The sequence below is a fragment of the Nomascus leucogenys genome, chromosome X, assembly GCF_006542625.1.
Source record: "Nomascus leucogenys isolate Asia chromosome X, Asia_NLE_v1, whole genome shotgun sequence".
In the NCBI taxonomy this organism is placed as follows: Eukaryota; Metazoa; Chordata; class Mammalia; order Primates; family Hylobatidae; genus Nomascus; species Nomascus leucogenys.
In genome coordinates, this window is record NC_044406.1 from 42,055,888 (window position 1) to 42,077,649 (window position 21,762).

Genomic DNA, 21,762 nt, shown 5'->3' on the forward strand with positions numbered 1-21,762 from the left:
TCGAGACCAGCCTGGGCAACATGGCAAAACCCTGTCTCTAGTAAAAATATAAAAATTAGCTGGGCATGGTGGCATGCGCCTGTAGTCCCAGCTACTCGGGAGGCTGAGGTCGGAGGATCACTTGAACCCAGGAGGTTGAGGCTGCAGTGAGCCGTGATTGTGCCACTGCACTCCAGCTTGGGTGACAGAACAAGATTGCATCTCAATTTTAAAAGATAGATGTACAAACTTATCAATGTAATTCACCACATTAACAGATTAATGGGAGAGGGCAGGGTGGGGGCGTAACAGTGATTGCAAGAGCTCCAGCCAGGGGGGATGACAACAGGCGGGTACTCAGTCTTGCCCTGTGCCTGGCACTGCTCAGTGACTGAAGGGTCATCTCACCTCTTCCTCACTTAATCCTGTGAGGAGGAAAAGTTATTACCCTGATGACAGACGAGCAAAGGGAGGCACAGAGGGCTGAAGCCACTTGCCCACTGTTGTGACCCTGGGCAATTTAGTCCCAACCTGTGTTGCTCCAGCCCCTGCTCCTGTCCACCCTCCTACCCTGCCTTGACTATAAGACCTGTCTAACGTGGGCTCAGGAGGAGGGCAGTACACACGTTTTCCCCAAAGCCTGCACCTACCCTGCTTGATGGGCATTAGCCCCCTTTATGAATGGGGAACTGAGGCTGGTCTAGGACAGGTGACTTTCCCAAGGTCACACCACCAGGGCTCGGGGTTCCAGGCTTTTATGAGGCCCACCAGGCCCCAAAGCCCATGTGTCCTGGGCTATTGTGGGTGTGAATGAGGCCTGAGGGGAGATGGACCACAACATCTGAGGACAAAATGGGCAGGTCCTGTCCGTCCCGAGAGGCCCTGCTCTATGGCTGGTGTCAGGGGCACACGATAGAGGATTCCCCACCAGGCGATCTCCACAAACAGAAGGCAAGACCCAGAGCCCAGGGATTGTTCTGCAGGAAGGAGGCCGCCTACACTGTGTGGTTCACACCAGGAGGCTGGAGTCTCTGCAAGCCTGTGTGCAGGAGTCTCTCGGACACTCACGCTACTCCCACTTCCCACTGCACTCTGCTTCACTTGTGAGGTCTGTGCATAAGAGTGTATAAAACCTAAATGTATAGAGGGGGTTGTTTTGTTTTTTTGACACAAGAGTCTCGCTCTGTTGCCCAGACTGGAGTGAAGTAGTGTGATCTCGGCCCACTGCAACCTCCACCTCCTGGGTTCTAGTCATTCTCCCATCTCAGCCTCCCAAGTAGCTGGGATTACAGGCGCCCACCACCACGCCCGGCTAATTTTTATACTTTTAGTACAGACGGAGTTTCCCCACGTTGGCCAGTCTGGTCTCGAACTCCTGACCTCAAGTGATATGCCTGCCTCAGCCTCCCAATGTGCTGGGATTACAGGTGTGAGCCACCACGCCCGGCCCATAAGTCTGTTTTAATGACGATGAATAAATTGCACATCCATGAACAGTCTCCCAGGTCAAGCAGTGAACCACTATTGACATCCCAGAAGTCCTCCGGGCCCCTTCTCAGCCACATCCCTCCCTCTGCCAGAGGTGAACACTATCCTGACTCTGGTAATCAGCCCCTCGCTTTTCTTTACAATGTCACCACTTAGGTGGTAATTCATGAGTTTTGCCTGCTTGTGAACTTTGCATAAATGGGTCAGTGTGGAAGCTTTTTTTGGCTTTTTGTGATTCATCTGTATGCTTTCATGCAGTTATGGATCTTCCATTCTCATTATATAATATTCTATTCTGCGAATATACCACAATTTATTTAGATGCTTATTGGCATCTAAGGTTTGAGCCCTTCGTCAGTTATATGTGATTCCATTATCTCCTCCCAATTTTTCACTTGTGTTTTCACTCCTTTTTGCTTGTTCTGCTTTTATTCATAGCAACCTACTACATAAGGTTTTCACTCTCTTTATGGTGTCTTTTGATCAATGGACATTCCTAATTTTAAGGTCACTGAATGTTTCGTAATTTTCATTTAGGGTTAATGTTTCTGTGTCATGATGAAGAAAAACTTTGCTACCATGAGTATATGAAGGTATTTTGCCTTATTGTTTTTTGTTTGTTTTGTTTTGCTTTGTTTTTGAGATGGAGTCTCGATCTGTGGCCCAGGCTGGAGTGCAGTGGTGCCATCTCGGCTCACTGCAACCTCTGCCTCCCGAGTTCAAGCGATTGTCCCACCTCAGCCTCCCAAGCAGCTGGGACTACAGGTGGATGCCCAGCTAATTTTTGTATTTTTAGTAGAGACGGGGTTTCACCATGTTGGCCAGGCTGGTGGTCTCAAACTCCTGATCTGCCCATCTCGACCTCCCAAAATGCTGGGATTACAAGAGTGAGCCACGGCACCCGGCCCTGCCTCATTGTATTCTTAAAGCGCTTTGGTTTTGCCCTTCGCATTTAGGCTTGAAACCCACCTAGAATTATTTTTATTTGTGTTGTAAAGTAGGGATCCAAGTTCATATTTTTCAATGCGGGCAACCAATTGTTCTATTTATTCAAAATCCAATCATTTCCCCACTGGTCTAACACACTTCCTTGGTCACCAGTTCTGTGTCTACACATGAGTGTGTCTACACTGTTTCTGAGATCACTACTCTTTTATTGGTCTATTTGTCTACTCTTGCAAAAATATCGTGCCATCTGAATATACCATTACAATAAGTATCAGTGTCCTAGCTAGTCTTGGCACTTCTACATAAATTTAAGAATTAATGTGTCATGATCTACACAAAGGCAAAACTCTATTGGAATTGTGGTTGGATTTGCATTGAACCCACAAAGCAGTTTCAAGAGAACTGACAGCTTTGCACAGTGGCCAGTGAGGAAGGGAAATGAGGCGAGTGTGGTGTCTTGGAAACCAAATGAAGAAAGAGTTGCAAGGTAGAGATGATCAACTATGTCAAATGCTGCCAATATCCCAAGTAAGATGACATCTGAGACTTAACCATGGCTATAACAATGTGAATATCTTCAGCAGTTTTGCTGAAACGGTTGGGCAAAAAAGATCTGATTGGGGCTATTTCAGAAAGGCATCATAGAAGAACTGAAGAAAGCTCGTATAAATATTTCTTCCAATAGGTTTTGCTGTAAAGGGAAGTAAATAAATATGTGGTGTTTTATTTTGTTGAGCAGTTTTTTATTTGCATGCAATAAATATATATCTTTCTTTCAAAGCTTCTGGGCTTCCTGTTTTTAGTAGAAATGTGATGTCTGTGGACAGCAACTGTGCTACAAAGTACTGCAGTACATTAACTCCTCTTTCCTTTCTGAGGCTTTCCTTATCTAGGGGACTAAGGGGTCTCCCTGCTGGTGTCAAAGGCTGTTTTTTCAGTAACGTCAAAACCTTGTGGCTGATTCACAACTGATGTCCCCACATCCACAGGAGACCACAGCTACCACTGCAACCATGTGACTGACACCAAACCCTCATGTGGCTGCCACTCTTCCTCCCTGGCTCCCACCACCACCATCCAAATACACACCTGTAGGGTCCCACAGGCAGAATGTGGAAAAGACAAAGAACCATATGGATTAGGACCATGACGTGAGGAGACACAGATCTTCAAGGACAGACATGTTGAAGCAGCAGCAGGCGACCACGTCCCACCCCTAACTCCCCACTGTGATCCTCCCACAGAAAGTGACCACCCTGCACACTCATGCCCAAACAGGAGAACACTACACCGCAAGACACTGTTTCTCATAGAGCTCTATTGTGGCATATAATAATAGGTACTCTATATAAATTAAATTAAAAATAAAGCTCCAGCAGGTTGCACAGGTTGGCTGTTAATAAATATATCTCTGGGTAATTGTGCCCCAAGACCAGCTCACGACCACTCTCCCTCATCCAGAGAATTATACAAAAATAAATACAGGCTCGGGGGATAGGGGGAGAACATGCCCAGTTCCACTCTAAAAGTTCCCCTCACTCACACCATCTACCCATTCCCTCGTCTCCACTGGTGTCACTACAGGGAGCCCTGTGTTGACTGGAGAGCTTGGGGATGGGAAGGCCTTTCAGTCGAGCATTCTCAGAAGCAAAGGACCCAGGTCCCCTCACTGCACAGACCATGTATCCCATCTTAAGCCTCTGCTGATCCCACAAGCAGAGCCTACGAGAACCAAGCCAGAGAGAGGCACAGCGCAAGCACCAGGAGGGACACACCACTGTTCAGAGCCACAGGGACCACCACTAGCCCGGCCAGGACCCCCAGAGTCTGGGTCAAGGGCCCCCGGAGCTGAGGAGGCAGTGCACACACACATTCTGCAGGGACTGCTAGGGTGGGAGACCTCTTTGGGGGTTCAAGGCTTGGGCCTGCATCCTTTTCATCCTGGGAGCTCACATGAGGCCTGGCTACACTAGAGAGACAGACTTCGGCCCCCAAGGGACTGAGGAGGGTGGGATTTTGCCCCTGCAAAAGGACGGGAGAGGCTGGCTCCTTGCCAGATATGGAATCCAAGCTACCTGCCCACTCACTGGTGACCTCTATCTGGGCTTCTGTCCCAGCCTCCCCCAGGGACTCAGTCACCCCAGCTATCACCCTATTCATGTGCAAAGAGCTGATGTCCTTGCCCATCCCTTTCTCAGGATCCCCAGTGAACTGACCCTCTGTACCCAGAACCACAGGGCCGTCACATCCTGAGCCCTCTGCCCATGGGAGCCACACATCTCCCATAGTGGCTACCACAGAACGGGCCCCGGAGAGGATTTCCGGAGGCGATTCCTTGGGGCTGTCCCCTTCCGGGCTGGAGGGTGTAACAGAGAGCCCCTCTTCACCCTCCCCTTCATCATCAGGGTCTTCGGTGTCCTTGATGAGCTCCACGCCACGCCCCAGTCGGGCATAGTGCAGCGTGATCTCCTCAGCCAGGGCGCTGTTCAGGGCCCGCTCAGGGCCAGGCCACTTCAAGATCAGGTCGCGGTCCGTCAGTATGCCCAGGGGATGGCTGGGGGACATCCCTCCATCTGTGGAGCCCTCTCCACCACCCCCTGCCCCACCCGCAGCCACAGCAGCCCGTAGGCGGCTCAGGTGAGACAGGTAGAGCTGCTCCAGCTCCTGGTCGATGGTGTCCTCACCGAGCAGCTCCTCTGACCCACTCACAGCCTCCAGCCCCCCTCCATTCTCGCTCGATACTCCCCATGTGGCCTCTGCCTGCTGCTGGCTGGGCTCCAGGAAAGGCCCGGTGGCCCCCTCACTCGCATCGGGCCCTGAGGCCTGGTCTCTGGGGGAGCCACCCAGGCCACAGAGAGGGGAGGAGGGGGGAATCCTGATGGCCGGTGCCTGGAGGACCTCTGTAAAAGCCACAGGTGGACTGCTTCTGGGGACATCACCTTCTTCTGCGGGGTTGCCAGTCATCGGAACGTCAGAAACCTGGAGCCATGGCCGGGGCGAGGGGGCAGAGAAAAAGCAAGGGAATGAAGCAGAGGAGGGGATGGAACAAGCAGAGACAATAAGAAGTGTGACAGCCCACAGCCAGCCCCACAGGGGTTTCTATATAAAACCGCCTTAAAGCGCCCTCTGTCACTGTCTAGACTCCAAAGACTGTCATCTATGGTAAAATAACGCAATTGGATGCAGTAAAACGGGGCTTCTTGCAGATTATAAAGCTGAGGAATTCGGTGGGTGTGAATATTTGGTGAATGATCGTCACTAAATACTGCTGGCTTACCTTCAAAACAGAGCCAGTTAAAATAACTAAAAGTGTAAGTAGCCAGGCACAGTGGCTCTCACCTGTAATCCAAGCACTTTAGGAAGCCAAGGCAGGTGGATCACATGAAGCTAGGAGTTCGAGACCAGCCTGGCCAACATGGTGAAACCCCGTCTCTACCAAAAATACAAAAATTAGCTGGGCGTGGTGTTGCGCGCCTATAATCTCAAGAGGCTGAGGCAAGAGAATCACTTGAACCCAGAGGGCAGGGATTGCAATGAGCCGAGACGGTGCCACTGCACTGCAGCCTGGGCGACAGAAAGAGACTCTGTCTCAAAAAAAAAAGAGTGTAAGTGGATTGTTTGTAACACAAAGGATAAATGCTTGAGGAGATGCATACCTCATTCTCCATAATGTGATTATTACGCAATGCATGCCTATATCAAAACATCTCCATAAATATATACACTTGCTACGTCCCCTCAAAAATTAAAAATAAAAAAATTTAAAAAAATAAAAATAAAATGCAAAAAAAAAATCCCAAAACATAGCCAGGATGTCCATATGAACCCATGATGTATCATCTTCTCTTTAAAAAAAAATTATTTCCTAGCTCCATCTTTTGAAAGGGCCTAGAAACAATGACCAATCTAGTAGCAGCAAGCATGCCGAGCCCCTAAATCTTGGCCTTTGAATGCCACTCTCTACTGAAAGGAATCAGTCAGTGCTCCTTAAAGAAATAGCTGTTTCTGGCCAGGTTCGGTGGCTCACGCCTGTAATCCTAGCACTTTGGGAGGCCAAGGCAGGTGGATCACCAGGCAGGTCAGGAGTTTGAGACCAGCCTGGCCAACATGGTGAAACCCCATCTCTGCAAAAATACAAAAATCAGCCAGGTGTGGTGGCACATGCCTGCAATCCCAGCTATTCAAGAGGCTGAGACAGGAGAATCGCTTGAACCCAGAAGGCAGAGGTTGCAGTGAGACGAGAATGTGCCATTGCACTCCAGCCTGGGTGACAGAGAAAGAATCTGACTCAAAAAAAAAAAAAAAGAAAAAGAAAGAGAGAGAGAGAGAGAAAAGAAAGGAAAGAAAAATAAAGTAAAAGAAAAAACATAAAGTAAAAGAAAAAGAAAGAGACAGAAAGGAAAAGAAAGAAAGGAAAGGTAAGGAAATAAAGGAAAGGAAAGGAAAGAAAAGAAAGAAAAAGAAAATGAAGAAAAGAAAAGCAAGAAAGAAATGGCTATTTCCAGGCTTGGGGCAGGGAGAGTACAGGATGAGCCTAGCACATATTGTCATGGAAGATGTGAGAAAGGCTCACAGAATGATGAGGGCGTGTCAAAAGGACAGAGGAGCCCATCTCAATAAGCTCCTATTAGCCAGGGATAGTTCAATTTAAGCATCAAAAAAACAAACAAATAAGTGCAATGGATTAAAACTCATCAAATATGTTTAGAATTCATGAGTTCATAATGACACAAAACCAAAAATCCTTTTATTGGTCACCTTTGTAGTAGTACTTCTCTGAAAACTGGTAAATAAAATGGAAAAAATTAAATATTTACACTGCTTTTTCTGCACAAACTATATCTCAAAGAAGCCAAATAGCTGGTGTGGGACAGTTTTTCTTTAGAGAAGAATTCTAGCTAATAAAGGAAGTGGGAATAATAGAATTAAATAGAGTTAATTCTAGTTAATTTAATAATAAAAGATTAAATACATTAGTTTAATACAATTTGATAAATTAAATTACATTTAATAAGATTACACTAATTAATAGAATTAATAAATTAATTAAAATGGAGTAAGAAATGTATTTCCACCTGGATGTAATCAGCCAGACCCAGACTGGAAAATTCTACAGGACAAGCAAAGTTTCTTCAACCAACAAATTGCAAAGAAACAAAGTGGGGGAGATTTTAAAAATCTAAAGAGACACATCAATCAAATGCAACATGTCAACCTTGTTTGGATCCTAAACACTTATGAGAGAAGGAAACTTGAACACCGACCAAATACTTGATGATACTAAGGAATTACCGTTTATTTTCTAAGGTGTGATGATAGTATTGTGGGGTTAAGAATTCTTAATTTTCTGGCCAGACGTGATGGCTCAAACCTGTAATCCCAGCACTTTGGGAGGCCAAGGCAAGAGATCCTGTCTCTACTAAAAATACAAAAATTAGCTGGATGTGCTCGCTTGAACCCAGGAGGCAGAGGTTGCAGTAAGCCGAGATCACACCACTGCACTCCAGCCTAGGTGACAGAGTGAGACTCTGTCTCAAAAAAAAAAAAAAAAAAAAAAAAAAGAGTTCTTAATTTTCTGATACAAACAGAAGTATGTATGGATGGGATGATGTCTGGATGTCTTCCAAAATAATTCCAGAGGGAATGGGAGGGAGGAGACGAGGTACAGATAAAATAAGAATGGGCATGTGTTGATATTTACTGAAGCTGGGGGATGGTTTATGTAGGTTTGTTATACTATTTTACTTTTATATATGTTTGAAACTTTTTGTAATTAAAAAATTCACACACACACACACACACACACACACACACACACACACACAGCCCTCCAAAATGTCTCTACCTCCCCTACCTACCATCACACTCGCCTGGACCACTGCAGTGGCCTCCCCTTCACGGGTCACCTGTTTCCACCCTTGCTCTGACAGTCTATTTTCCAAGCAGCAGCCAGAGGGAGCCTGTTAAATCCTAAATCAGATCACATCCCTCCTCCGTCCACAGTGCTCTTGCGGCTCCCCCTCACTCGGAGTAAAAGCCAAAGTCTTCACCATGGCCTGTGAGGCACCACCCAATCTGTCCTCAGCCACCTCTCTGCCCTCACCCCGCACCACTCTCCCCCTCCCTCGTTCTGCCCCTGCTGCGCTGGCTTCTACACTGTCCCTCACACACATTAGTCATGGCCTCACCTTAGGAACTTCACACTCGCCTGGGATGTTCTTCCCTTAGTTATCCACGTGGCTCACTCTCTCACCTTCCTCAGATCTTCCCTCAGATCTCACTAATCACTAAAGCCTTCCCAGGCCACCCAATCTAAAGTTGCAACCGCCCCCCGCCCACAACACACACACACACTCACACACAGAGTCTCTCACCCACTCCCTACTCCTTTATATTTTTCCTTATCACTCATCATCACCTAAAGTACCATATATTCTATTATTTTATCATGTCTCACCCTACTAACACATAAGCCCCCTCAAAGAGCGTTTTTTCATGTTTGTAACAGTGCTTGGCATAGAACAAGCACTCCATAAATTTTTGCTAAATTAACAAATGACATTTCTACAAGCCCAGGTGCGTAACTGCATTCTCCCCATCCCCCATCAGATTCTGAGTTTTGTGCCCTCCCTCCAACCCAGGGAGGACCCAGAGCTAGAGGGCCCCACCACCCAGCCCAGCAATAGTCACACTGTGAGCCTCCTATTGGGCTGTCCACTCCAAGGCTGCAAAGACCCACTTACCTGAAGTGTCATCTGGGGCCACGGACGGAGAGGGGTGGGGGCTACCAGTGGACCCACTGACTCCTGGACATCAGGATGCTCTGCTAGAGGGAAGAGAAAGGCAGCATTGGGCAAGACAGGCATACAAGTAGGTATGGTTTTGTTAAGAAAATCTGCCATCCTAGCCAACCGGCAGTTTTGCCTCTGAAGCTTTCTGTGACAATCTAAAGCAGAGGGTGCCCCTTCATTTTTTTTTTTTTTTGAGATAGGGTCTCGATGTGTCACCAAGGCTGGGGTGCAGTGGCACAATCATGACTCACTGCAGCATCGACCTCCCGGGCTCAAATGATCCTCCCACCTCAGCCTCCTGAGTAGCAGGGACTACGGGTGCATGCCAGCATGCCCGTCTTTTTTTTTTTTTTTTTTTTAAAGAGATGAGGTCTCACTATGTTGCCCAGGCTCATCTCGAACTCCTGGCCTCAAGCAATCCTCCTGCCTCAGCCTCCCAAAGTGCTGGGATTATAGGCATGAGCCACTGAGCCCAGCCTTTTCCATTTTTATAGAAAGAAAAACAGTAGGAAGAAAGACATGGTAAATACAAGCTAAAACTTGCGAAGCTTGCCAATTGCTTACCCACGGCAGGGGTGTTATCATCCATGTTCTTCGTCTTCAGTTCCTCCTCGGCAGGCCTGCAGGGCAGAGGAGAGAGTACATGGATCTAATACCCTGAGAGGTCACTTCTGCCACCCACTGGCACCTTCTGAGCCTCTGTGCTAGCCCACCTTCACCTGACAGCTGCTGTTTTCTCTTCTGCTGCCTTGGTTTATCCCCTCATCCTAGAAGTCCTACAGCCTCATTATAGAAAATTCACAAAATACAGGAAAGTCTAAAGAAGCAAGAAAAACAATCACACATCAGCCAGAGACAACTGCTGTTACCATTCTGGAAAATTTCCTTCCAGATATTCTATGAAATCATTTAGATTCTACAGACATAATTTCACAGCTAGCTTTGTCCATTTAACAGTAAGAAACATCATTATATACTTTTGCAAACGTTTCAAATAGCTGCTTAATACTCATATCATACCATTCCCTTCCTACTGAGCAGCTAGGTTCTTTAATTTAGAGGTTGCAAAGCAAACCAGCAAACAGCATGGGGCATAGTTTTATCGACACTTGTATCATTTCTTTACAATATATTCCTGGCTGTGGAAAGAGAAAAGATAGAAGAACCCATCTTTTTGGCTGGGCGTGGTAGCTTACACCTGTAATTCCAGCACTTTGGGAGGCCGAGGCAGGGAGACCACTTGAGGTTAGGAGTTCAAGACCAGCCTGGGCAACATGATGAAACCCTGTCTCTACTAAAAATACAAAAAATTATCCGGGCATGGCGGTGCATGCCCATAGTCCCAACTACTTGGGAGGCCGAGGCAGGAGAATCATTTGAACCCGGGAGGCGGAGGTTGCAGTGAGTCAAGATCACGCCATTGCACTCCAGCCTGGGGAACAAGAGTGAAACTCAGTCTCAAAAAAAAAAAAAAAAAAAAAAAAAAAAAAAGGCCAGATGCGGTGGCTCACATTTGTAATCCCAACACTTTGCGAGGCCGAGGCAGGTGGATCACCTGAGGTCAGGAATTCAAGACCAGCTTGGCCAACATGGTGAAACTCCGTCTCTACTAAAAATATAAAAATTAGCTGGGTGTAGTGGTGGGCACCTGTAATCCCAACTACCTGGGAGGCTGAGGCAGGAGAATAGCTTGAACCCGAGAGGCAGAGATTGCAGTGAGCCGAGATCACACCACTGCACTCCAGCCTGGGCGACAGAGTGAGAGATTGTCTCACAAAAACAAACAACAAACAAACAAACAAAAAAAACACCTTTTCTAAGAAAGGGCAGGCAGACAAGACTGTGAGGCAGAGGAAGGAACGCAAATGGAGACTGGGAGGGAGGTCACAGAGGCCTGGGTCCCTATGCTAGCCCTCTCGTCCCCATATCAGCCTGGCAGGTCGCTTCACCTCCTCACTCATAAAACTAAGCCGCAGGGAGTCAGGATGTGCACTAAGCACAGGGCAGTCAAGAGGAATGAGGATGGACAGCCAGAAATCAGGGCCTGACACACAGCTGGGATTGAATCAACTGTAGATATTTATGGGTCTTGCTCCTCCTTCACCAGGCCAGTCAGATCCCTGAGTGGCATAAGCCAAGTGCATTTCAGGTGGGTCCTCCCAGGGGTGGGATCTCATCATGGAGAAGTCACTGTTCTTATTCTGAAAATGAGTATCAAGCGTCTACAGATTAAGGCAAATGAGGGAAGCATTGACTAAAACCTGAGAGGAGCTAGGGCGACTGCCCAACACCTTTTTTCTTCCTAAGAGGCAATGTGACATTCTTGATACTTCTGGCAATGGTTGAAATTTTTTTTTTTTTTTTTTTTGAGATGGAGTCTTGTTCTGTCGCCAGGCTGGAGTGCAATGGCATGATCTCGGCTCACTGCAACCTCCGCCTCCCAGGTTCAAGTGATTCTCCTGCCTCAGCCTCTCAAGTAGCAGGGATTACAGGTACCCACCATCACAGCCAGCTAATTTTTGTATTTTTAATAGAGACGGGGTTTTGCCATGTTGGCCAGGCTGGTCTCGAACTCCTGACCTCAGGTGATCCGCCCTCCTTGGCCTCCCAATGTGCTGGGATTACAGGCATGAGCCACTGTGCCCGGCCTGGTTGAAACTTTTTGAAAATCCATAACCAATTACCTTCACAGAAACAGAGTATCACCATCTGACCCATACATAGTACCTACTATGGCATTACACACTGTTCTAAGTGCTTCACATTTTTTTAAGGAAGTTTTTGGGGTTTTTTGGTTTTTGTTTTTGTTTTTTTGTTTTTTGTTTTTTGTTTTTTTAGAGATGGGATCTTGCTATGTTGACCAGGCTGGTCCTGAACTCCTGGACTCAAGCGATCCTCCCATCTCAGCCTCCCAAAGTCCTAGGACTACAGGCATGAGCCACAGTGCCTGGGCAACATGTGTTAATTCAATCCTCACAATCACCCTATGAGACAGGTACTTGTAATCCTCTGAAGCAGGCAGTACTATTGTCTCCATTTTACAGAAGATAAAACAGAGGCTGAGTAAATGGCTCAAGGTCATACACTTCACATCACAACCCAGGCCTTTTGGCTCTTACCCAGTCAGCTGCTGCTTCTTGGATGAGGGAGACTGGGGTCTTACCCAACCCATCTCCATCCTTTCTAGAAGTAGGTAGAGGGAGGCATCAATACTAGACAAGATCCCTCCCTCCTCCTTCATGCAGGCTTTTCTTTGGACCTGCCTTTGCCCACATATTCATTCCCCATTTCCCTACCTCCATGGGCCTGGGACATGTGTGGTTAGGAGGCCACTAGACACAGAGTGGCTGCAAGAACTGCTTTCTATAAACACCCTCGGGGAGAACCCTTGAACCATATATATGGATCTAGAGTCTAGAAGGGACCGTCTATCTTTCTCTACTGTCTAGGACTCACAAATCCCACCAGAGGTACTTGAATCAGAGTACTACAGGGCCTAGGGTGGGTGACTCTGGGAGCCCAGCTGCCACCTCCCACACATCACAGATAAGAAACAGATATTTAGGGCAAACCAACTTGGTCCCACACCAATCCCCTCCGTGGTCCTAAAATACAGGTCTTTGGACTTTTGTCTCAACACGATTTCTGCCAGGCTGCACTGACTTACTTCTTTTTGCTACCATAGTCCTTCATGACAGAAAACATCCTCCTCCTAGGATCTTCTAAACCAAGCCTCTTCAAGAAGGCCCACAGACAGACAGAAAGCCAGCCCTCCCACCTGTGCGCAGTAGCAGGCAAGCCTTCTCCTCCATCTGGCCTAGTCCGGACATATATTACAAACAGGCTTCTAAAAGCCACTACAGAGTCATAGATGTGAGAGAGAAAAAGGAGAACACTCAGGAAGCAGCCAGCCAGCAGGAAAAGGACTCCACAATTCAGTTGGAGGAAGGAGAAAGAAAAACAAATACACAATCAATCCTTCAGCCCCCACAGCACCCTTTCCACGGCTGAGGAGGGCGAGAACATCCAAAAAAGCAGGTCACGCCATTGAGCCAATCCCAAGATCCACAACATCGGCAGAAGCAAACAAGTCGTTCTCCAAAGTCAGATATGAAAGCAGAAAGCACAAGCATGTATTGTTCACCTCCTCCACCATGGGCCCCTCTCATTGACACACCAAGGCATTTGAAAACCTTCACATCTATCCTTCAAAACAACACCCTTCCTTTTCACAAATGCAAAAACTAAAACTCAAGGAACTGCGTCTCCACACTCACTGACTACACAACCACGCTGGCAACAAACATCCCAGGAGGGCTCCACTTTGAAGAGAGTTTGAAATTGTGGGCTTAAAAAGAAAAAAGTATCTTTGAACCGTCTTTCACAGTAAAAACTCAAGGGCAGCTATGACTTCAATCAACATGAGGATAGTAAGAGAAATCAAGTACAAATGTATACTGACTCACTGATCGGTAACAGAGAAGAGGGGTTCTTAGAAAAATGGAGAGGGAGAAGATTAAGAACAAAACTGTACCTGCAGTATGCCTGCTCGTTTTCAAGAAGGAAACCTGTTCTTTTGGCACCAGCCCCACAAGTACCACGTGGCATCCCCTCAAGGGCAGTGAGCCGTAGGGGCCAGGGCACACAGATCTGGAAAATCTTGGACATGCATCATTTGGGTGCTGGTGAGCACTAGTCAAGCTGGTGTCGCCTAAAAGGGGCCATCTCAGGCCTGCACGCCAGTCTCCTGGGCGTGCAAATTCCTCCAGCCATCAGGAAACACAATGGCTGCCAAGCTGATAGTCCCCAAGGAGACCAGAGGGTGAGGATTTGGAAAGAGGTGGTGTTGGCCCCGGCCTAGGCCAGCCGAGGAAGAACAGAAAGGTGATTCGCCAGTCACAGAGTGAGCGCGCGGGTGAGGGCTGACAAGCCCTGTGGAGAAACGCAAAGCAGACTTTCAGAGCAGTCACAGACTGCCATTGCCACCACCACCCAAGTCCTCTGGAGCACCCCCAGCATTCATGTTTTCAAAGAATTTTGCCAGCCCAAAGTGGGTCAGGCACTGAAACCCAAAGGGAAACTCAGCAGACCCCGGCTCCCATGTAGTCAACCTGAAGATAACGCTGACTTTCCGGGGGGATGAGTGGCTTCAGAAACCTGCCCCACGATACTCAGAATTGCAGTTACCCTGAGCCATCTGCTTTCTGAAAAGAACAGGGTTTGAAGGTGGCTGTGAAAGCCACCAAGTTATGTGGGGCACTGCTTTGCCTTCCCCAACAAGTGTGTCAGCCTCAACTCTGGGACTTGCGGGTGATCCACTGGGGTAGAGGGAGAAGAGCAGTTTCTCGTGCCATGAGCTTCTTCAACAGCCATGACTTCATTCTTTGGCCAAGACCCATAGTAAGAAATCCATTCTACATCATAACCCAGCACACCCACACATGTGTAAATAGACATATAAATAACTGAAAAACGGTTGTTCTTTGAGTGAAACAATACTTACCTTTACTGCATGTGGTGATACACTGGCGTTTCTTATGCTATTTCCTTTTTCTTTTTAATGCTTGTTGAAACCCAGTAAATTGACTTCACAACTCAATAAAGGGTTAGGATATGCAATTTTGAACAATTCCGGCTCTGCCACCTATCAGCTGTGTGACCTGGGGCAAGATACTCGACCTCTCTGTGCCTCAGTTACCTCATCTCTAAGGAGGGGATAATAATACCTACATCGGTGAGTTGTTCAGCAGATCAAAGAAATATTTGAAAAGTACCTATAAAGCGCTTAACAGTAACCCCCTCCAAATTTCCATTGAGGGAAGCTGAAGCTCTGAAAGGAAAGCAACTTGCCCAGTGTTGCCCTGCTGGTAAAATGCATCACCCAGCCTGGTACAGTAGCTAAGAGCTGGAGCACTAGAACAGGACCACACAGGCTCAGATCCCAGCTCTGCCACTTTCTCAGCACATGGCCTCAGGCCTATGTCCTTAACCATAATGCCCTACCAAGTTTTCTGTGGCATAAAAGAGGATCACGTTCCCGCTAATTCCTCACTCTACAGACAACTAAGATGCCCCCTGACTTGTCCCGTTCAACTCTGGTTATTCTGGTTTCCCCTGAGGCTGCCAACTCGGATAGCATGTTGGATCCCCCTCCCTTCAGTTATAGGTGCACTGAAAGACAGTGGGCCTTCCTGTGCATCAGCCCCAGTGAAGGACCCTGGAGACACCATGGTGAGCAAACCCAACTAGGAAGCTTACAGTTCAGTATGGGAGAAGACATTAAAAAAATACTCAAACTCATTATTTCAACAAACATTTATTGAGCACCTGCTAAGTGCCAGGCACTGTGGCAGGCCTGCAGGAATACAGTGGTGAATGAAAGCAGACCATGTCCCTACCCCTCACGGAGCTTACAGTCTAGCAGGGCAGAGAGAGTCATCCAGCAACCCCCTAATAAAGGTATAACTACAAACTGCGGTCAGTGCCTTTAGAAAAGGAAAGAATGCCCTAGAATAAGGGTCCCTGGCACAAACTGCAGGGTCAGGCAGGGCTTAAGGATGCTGAAAAGCAAAATGAGCAAGTGGGGAGGTAGGGGAGTGAGAGGCTGCTTGGGAACACTGTGGGAGAGGTGATGAATGCAGTCCCCAACAAGGTGAGTTTGAGGAATTATTTGGGCCATCAGTCAAGTAGAGACGCTGAGTTTGGATACATGAAGCTAAGGGAAGAGCCAGGAGAAACAGAAGGGCCAGAGAGTTAAGAGGAAAATCAGCAGAGTGTGGTCTCAAAGCAAGGGAAGACAAAGTGTTTTAAGTAGGAGTGGTCAACCACTTCAAGAGGAAAACTAAAAAACCACCTGCAGAATCTGGCGGATGCCAGGGGCTAACACTTACGTGGGGTGAGCAAGTGCAGAAGGCAAGTGCAGGCAACTCTTTGCAGGGGTCGGCAGTGAAGGGGAGGGTGATGAGGTGCTGGCCAGGAGCAGGAGGGAGAGAAGGTGGGGTCAGCGGAGACAGAAGGGATGCTGGCACAGGTAAAAGTGAACAGAGGATCAAGCAAGGAGGGCAGCAGAAAACCTGCCAGGAGAGAAGAGGTGACTGATGATGTCAGATTCTAGAGCAAGTAGCAGAAACTGGGACCCAGAGCACACGAGGGAGAAGTGGCCTGAGCAAGAAGGGACTCCTCCTCATCTGTAACACAGGGGAGGGAAATCAGCGTGCAGACTTGGGGGCCGCAAGTTATAGGGAGTTCCATTCTTATGGCTTCTGTTTTGTTTTTTGAAGCAAGAGAGAAAGTCTGAAGGTAAAGAACATTTGGAAGAGTCACTTCAGAGGAGAAACGAGTGGATCAGAAAAATATAGTAGAACTGCTAGGCAGGGTGGCCGATGACCCCTCGACTGGTGGCGATGTTCATCTGCTCTGCCACGGGACATTCTCTAACCAAGCTTAGCACCTGCTGGGCTGATGAGTGCTATGAAAAAGCTGGGGGCCGAGGACATTGGGTGGACAGGCTCCCCTAGGGAAGTCCTCTTAGAACTGAGGGATCAACACTGGAGGAGACTGCAAGGAGTACGGGATAAATGTTCCTGGTGAAGGAAACAGCAGGGGCAAAGGCCCTGCAGCAGAAAGGAGCGAGGCCCTTTGGAGTAACAGAAAAGACCATGGTGACAGGAGCTCAGAAAGACCACTGGCATAAGACTAGAAGCCAGTGGGGGCCAGACTGGGGAATGGGATGGGAGGGTGCTTGAAGACCATGGTGAGGCTTTCTTGGTCTTTACTTTTAAGAGGAATAGGACACTTCCAAAGGGTAGTGTCAAGTGCCAAGTAAGATCAGGAGGGCTTTTCCCCACACCAGCCCTAGGACTTTGGACTCTGGGAGCCTCAGTTTGCTCATCCAGGAAAGAGAAATTTAAAACCCTCTACTTCACAGGGAATGTTGTCGGAATTAAACCAGACCTTGCATGAAAATACAGTACTCAGTGAAGTGCCTGGCGAAGAGCAGGGGCTCAGCCAGGTCTCATATAACAAATCCTCTGTACCCCATCCCACAAGCCCTGTGACATCTTAGGACCACTCTGCATCTCTTTCCCTGCTGTAACCTAGCACTGTGCCCAGCACACAGTAGGCAGTCAATAAATGCTTGTTAATGAATCATCTCTAAGCTTTAGAGTTACCAAATGCCTGGTCCAGCAACCCAGGGAAAGCAGCCATTTGGGTTTCTGAACTCTATCCTGATGGCTACCACGGACTTCTCCCATGCCCTCACCTGATGTGGCTGTGCTCAGTGCACAGAGGGCCTGCAGCCAACATTTCCTAAACAGGAAGCGCTCTATGATAGGGCTCTCACAGGTAAGGGATATACCCTGAGATCCTCCGCCATTTCCCAAGAGGGCTAGGTCACAAGGGTGGCTAGTCTTCAACAGCGCTGCAAGTCACTGGCAGCACACAGGTTCTAAAACAATAATATGTTGAAATGTACTCACCAAGAAAGCCACCGACCTACAAAGAAACCCTTATCGCTGATCTTGCAATGAGCACCAACCTCCCCTTTGCAAGAGCTGAGATCGAAAGATAAAGAAGCTATCAAAAAGCCATCTGCCCACTTAAAATAATATCACAAGTCATGTTAGGAACCACAGACCTGGGGCCAGATACCAAAACAATTGTCTGAACAGGCTGCTTCAATTTCTCCTTAAAACCGCCCATGTATGTTAAAAGAAAAACACCCTCTCCACCCACCTTGGCCCTGCAAGGTTTTGATTTCTCTGTTCTCTGCCTTTCACACTCTTTAAAATGACCAAACTCCTTTACCCAAACTGTCGCATCTTACAGACAGGGTTCCCATGACAGCTGGCGGGGATGACAGCTTGGGAAAGTGATAGAAATGAAGGTGGCTCTGGGGCACTGGACCTGCTCAGTATCTTCATCTGGGTGGTGGTTACACAAGTGCATACATATGTACAAATCCACTGGGCTATACATGGAATACCAGTACACTTTATGTAGGTATATCTAGATAAAGCAAAAAAAAAAAAAGGTAAAAGGAAAGCATGACATGCTGGGAACACCAAGAGTGAAATCCAGAATTTGCCCTGAATCATGCCAGGTTTTCTAGAGGATCAGTTTAAAAAAAAAAAAAAAAAAAAATAGAAAAAAGTAAATGTCCCTAGCATTTCTTCCCTGGCCCTGTCACTCACTAGCTGAGAGGCTTTGAGCAAGTTGGCTCACCTCTCTGAGCTACCTGTCTCCCCTCTACTAAATGGGGATAATCATAGCATCTACACAACACAGCATGCACAGCAGGCCTCACGGAGAGAATGGATCTGATGTTCATAGCACAGAAATCAGTAAATGCTGGCCAGTTATCTTTTGCAGTTACCACCATGCTTCAGTTACCTTGCCCATGTTTGCTGCATTCAATCCAACCACGCAAAGTGACTGTCATTCCCCTTCACAGAGGAGGAAACGGAGGCAAGGCCACACAGCTGATGGGCGGAGCTGAATTTAGGAGAGGAATCCAGGAAACTGTAGGTGTGGCTCCCTAAATACTGACACTAGCTAACACCTGTATGATACTACTTTGGGCCAGACTCGGTTCTGAGCACCTTTACTCTTCTCCCATAAAGTAGGTGCTATAATTCTGTTTTACAGGTGAGGGTCCCGAAGCATAGTGTAGTTAAATGCGTTGGCCAAGGTCACAAGGCCAGTTAAGTGGCAGCGCCAGGATTTGAACCCAGGCAATCTATGCCAGAATCCACACTCTTAATGCTGTAAGAAAAACCATGCTGCCTGCCCCCTTTAAATGAAGTCTCAGATTATGGTGGGGCTCACAGGTGGGTGAGTGGGTACCTGCCTGCCTGCTCAGTTACCCAGGCACATCTGCCCACCAGCCCGGAGCTGGACCTTTCTGAACCACTCACAGCCTAAGGCCTTACCAGAACCAGCAGAACCCACAAATGTCTCACTGCAGCCAGGGGCTTCTGACCAAGCATATACAGACAAGGTCCAAAAAGCATTTTCCCATTTCCATTTCCAGTCCTCCCAGTAACAGGGAAATGTATGCATTTTAGGGAGAATCTAGTGATCCTGGGCCAGACTTAGGTGACCGCAAAAAGAATCAGGCCTAGCTGCTGCCCTTAAAGAACTCATAGCTTGACAGAGGAAACCTAGGGAAATCTTCTACCGGGGCCCCCTGGGGTATAACTGATTATTTCTCCCTGTCCCTGAATGATCACAGGTGGTGTGGCAAAAAAACAAGGGACAAAAACTTCAAGTCCAGTACCCATCTGGTTCTGTCTCTCCGCCAGAGCCACTGCTTTCTTGTGAGAGCATGGGCTCAGCCCCTCGCCTCCACAGGACTCAAAGTAGATTACAGCATAACAGTAGAGCGCACAGGCTTCAAGGTCAGGCACGGGTGAACTGGAAGAGCCAGGTGCCATCACTGCCTCAACCAGTTTCTCCACCTCTGGAATCCTGGTTTCCTGCTCTGTCAGAAAGAGAATCTGCTCTACCCCCAACTGGCAAAGCCCTTGGTCCACACTATGTCATTGCAGTTCTCTCCACTCCAGCACACTGCTGATCATTCACACCAAGCTCATTTCCACCCCAGGACCTTTGCACTTGCTGTTTCCTCTACCTAGAACACCCTTGTTCCATATATGCACATAACTGTTCTTCATCATTCAGGACTTAAATGAAACCTCCTCAGAAAAGTCCTCCCTGTTCCTTTTCCTACAAACTCTCCCCCACCTCCCCACCGTATCTGCATAACTCTTCTTTATCGTTATTCGGGACCCACCTCCCCAAAGGCCCTCCCTTTAACAGCATGTCTAACACAGTCATTCCCTCCCAATCTATCCCCTTCAGCAAACTTTGTCCCTATTTATCCTATCTGCTTGCTCGCTTGTTTTTTCAAACTGTCTCCCATAAGAGCCTGTATGAATCCTTGAGGGTAGGGTAGATGTCTGTCTTGTTCAGGGCTTTACAGTGGAACTCAATAAATGAATGAATAAAACCCCAGTTAGAACAGTGCCTAGCACATGTTTGACCTCCATCACTCTTTGACTGACTGACTCAAAGAGTCACCCTCCTCCCTGTCCTGGAGAGCAGGCCTGAGGGGTTCCTGGGCCAGAATGCTTGTCCTCCATCCCAGACACAGCCCTGCGTTGGCGGAGGTGGCGCTGGCTGACATTACCTGCGCCTCATCGGCTTCATGCAGCTCTTCAGCTGCCTGGCCTCAGCCTCCACGGGACCCTGGCACTCGGGCTGTGGCTCCAGCTGTGGCAGCTGCTGCTGCTGGGGCAGCCCTTCGGCATCAGTGGGTGTGGGAGCGGGTGCGATCCGGAGCAGGACTGTGTAGTTGCGGCCGTGGTTGTTGGCCCAGAAAGTGCCCTCGGGGGTCTCATAGCGCACCACGAAGTCGAGGCGCGCCCCATCGCCCGCGCCCTCAGCAAAGGGCAGCTGGAAGGCAAAGCGGTCGGTGCGGCCGCCGTCGTCGGGCGAGGAGGCGGATGCCTGGCCGGGGCCCAGGCCGAGCCCCGGATCCAGGATGGGATCTCCTGCTCCTGTTCCTCCCGCTCCTGCCCACGGTGGGCTGCGCGGGACGTAGCGCGCTGGGTGGTCGCAGAAGGAAGCCCAGCCGTCGTGTGAGGCCCGCACGTGCACCGCCTTCTCGAAGGAGCGGTTCAGCACGCGTACCAACCCGCGCAGCACCGGCGGGCGGCCCCCAGGCACCCACACCCCGGCACCCCCGGGGACTGCTCCGGGAGGCGGCAGCAGCGCCTCCAGCTCCACCATGACGCGCCCCAAGCGCTCCAGACGGCCCGGTGCGGGCGGCAGCGAAAATGTGGGGACCAGGTAAAACCCCCCGCCAGCGGGGACGGGGCACAGCGGTGAGGGCTCGGGGCAAGCCTCCTCTTCCTCCTCCCCTTCATCCCCATCCTCGCCATCGTCGTCCTCGTCGGCCCCGCTGCCGCCGCCATCTTGCCCGGCCGCCGCCGCCATCTTGCCCGCCCCAGGCCCGCCCCACGGCCGGTAGCGGCGCAGCTGCGCCAGCGGCAGCCCTAAGGCCTCGTCGGCGAACAGCACCCTCCGCGGAGCCACCGCCGCCTCGACCGAGGTGCGGGGCTCACCCGCGGCCGGCGAGGGGGCTGCGGAATGCCCCAGCGGGGGCTCCACAGGGGCCGTACGCGCCATATCGGCGGCGGCGGCGGCACCGACGGCACCGGCGGCGGTACCGGCGGGGGCAGGGCCTGAAGGGGCGGGCAGCCAATGGGAAGGCCAGCGCGGAGGGGTACGGCTCACGGGGGCGTAGGCGGTGAGATGAAGACAAGTATAGCAAAGGGCCAATGGGCAGCCATGCGCGGATGACGTAGCAGCGAATTGAGAACCGGAGAAGCACGCAGCCAATGGGGATGCCCCCGGGGTGGGCGGTGTAGGGGGCGGGATGATCGAGGAATCAATGGAGAGGCTGGAATGGGGGTGGTGCGAAATCCAGGATGAAGAAAGCAGAAGCAGACAGCTAATGCGGAAGTCTGAGCGAGAGAGGCATGTGGGCGGT

At 49.2% G+C, this 21,762-nt stretch overlaps 1 protein-coding gene across 2 annotated transcripts; it reads right to left on the minus strand.

Annotated features, from left to right (window-relative positions):
• Window positions 1-3,136: 3,136 nt before the first annotated feature.
• Window positions 3,137-21,469, minus strand: PPP1R3F (protein phosphatase 1 regulatory subunit 3F). 2 transcript variants are annotated; one of them, XM_003276850.2, is made up of 4 exons: window positions 20,398-21,469; window positions 9,771-9,826; window positions 9,159-9,241; window positions 3,137-5,394 (listed from the first exon to the last, which is right to left on the minus strand). In XM_003276850.2, the coding sequence occupies exons 1-4, from the start codon at window positions 21,396-21,398 to the stop codon at window positions 4,138-4,140; spliced, it is 2,397 nt and encodes a 798-aa protein (XP_003276898.2). In that variant the 5' UTR covers window positions 21,399-21,469; the 3' UTR covers window positions 3,137-4,137. The 2 variants fall into 2 exon arrangements, with proteins under 2 accessions (XP_003276898.2, XP_030662727.1); XM_030806867.1 differs by having other exon boundaries at window positions 9,159-9,238; window positions 20,398-21,439.
• Window positions 21,470-21,762: the final 293 nt, after the last annotated feature.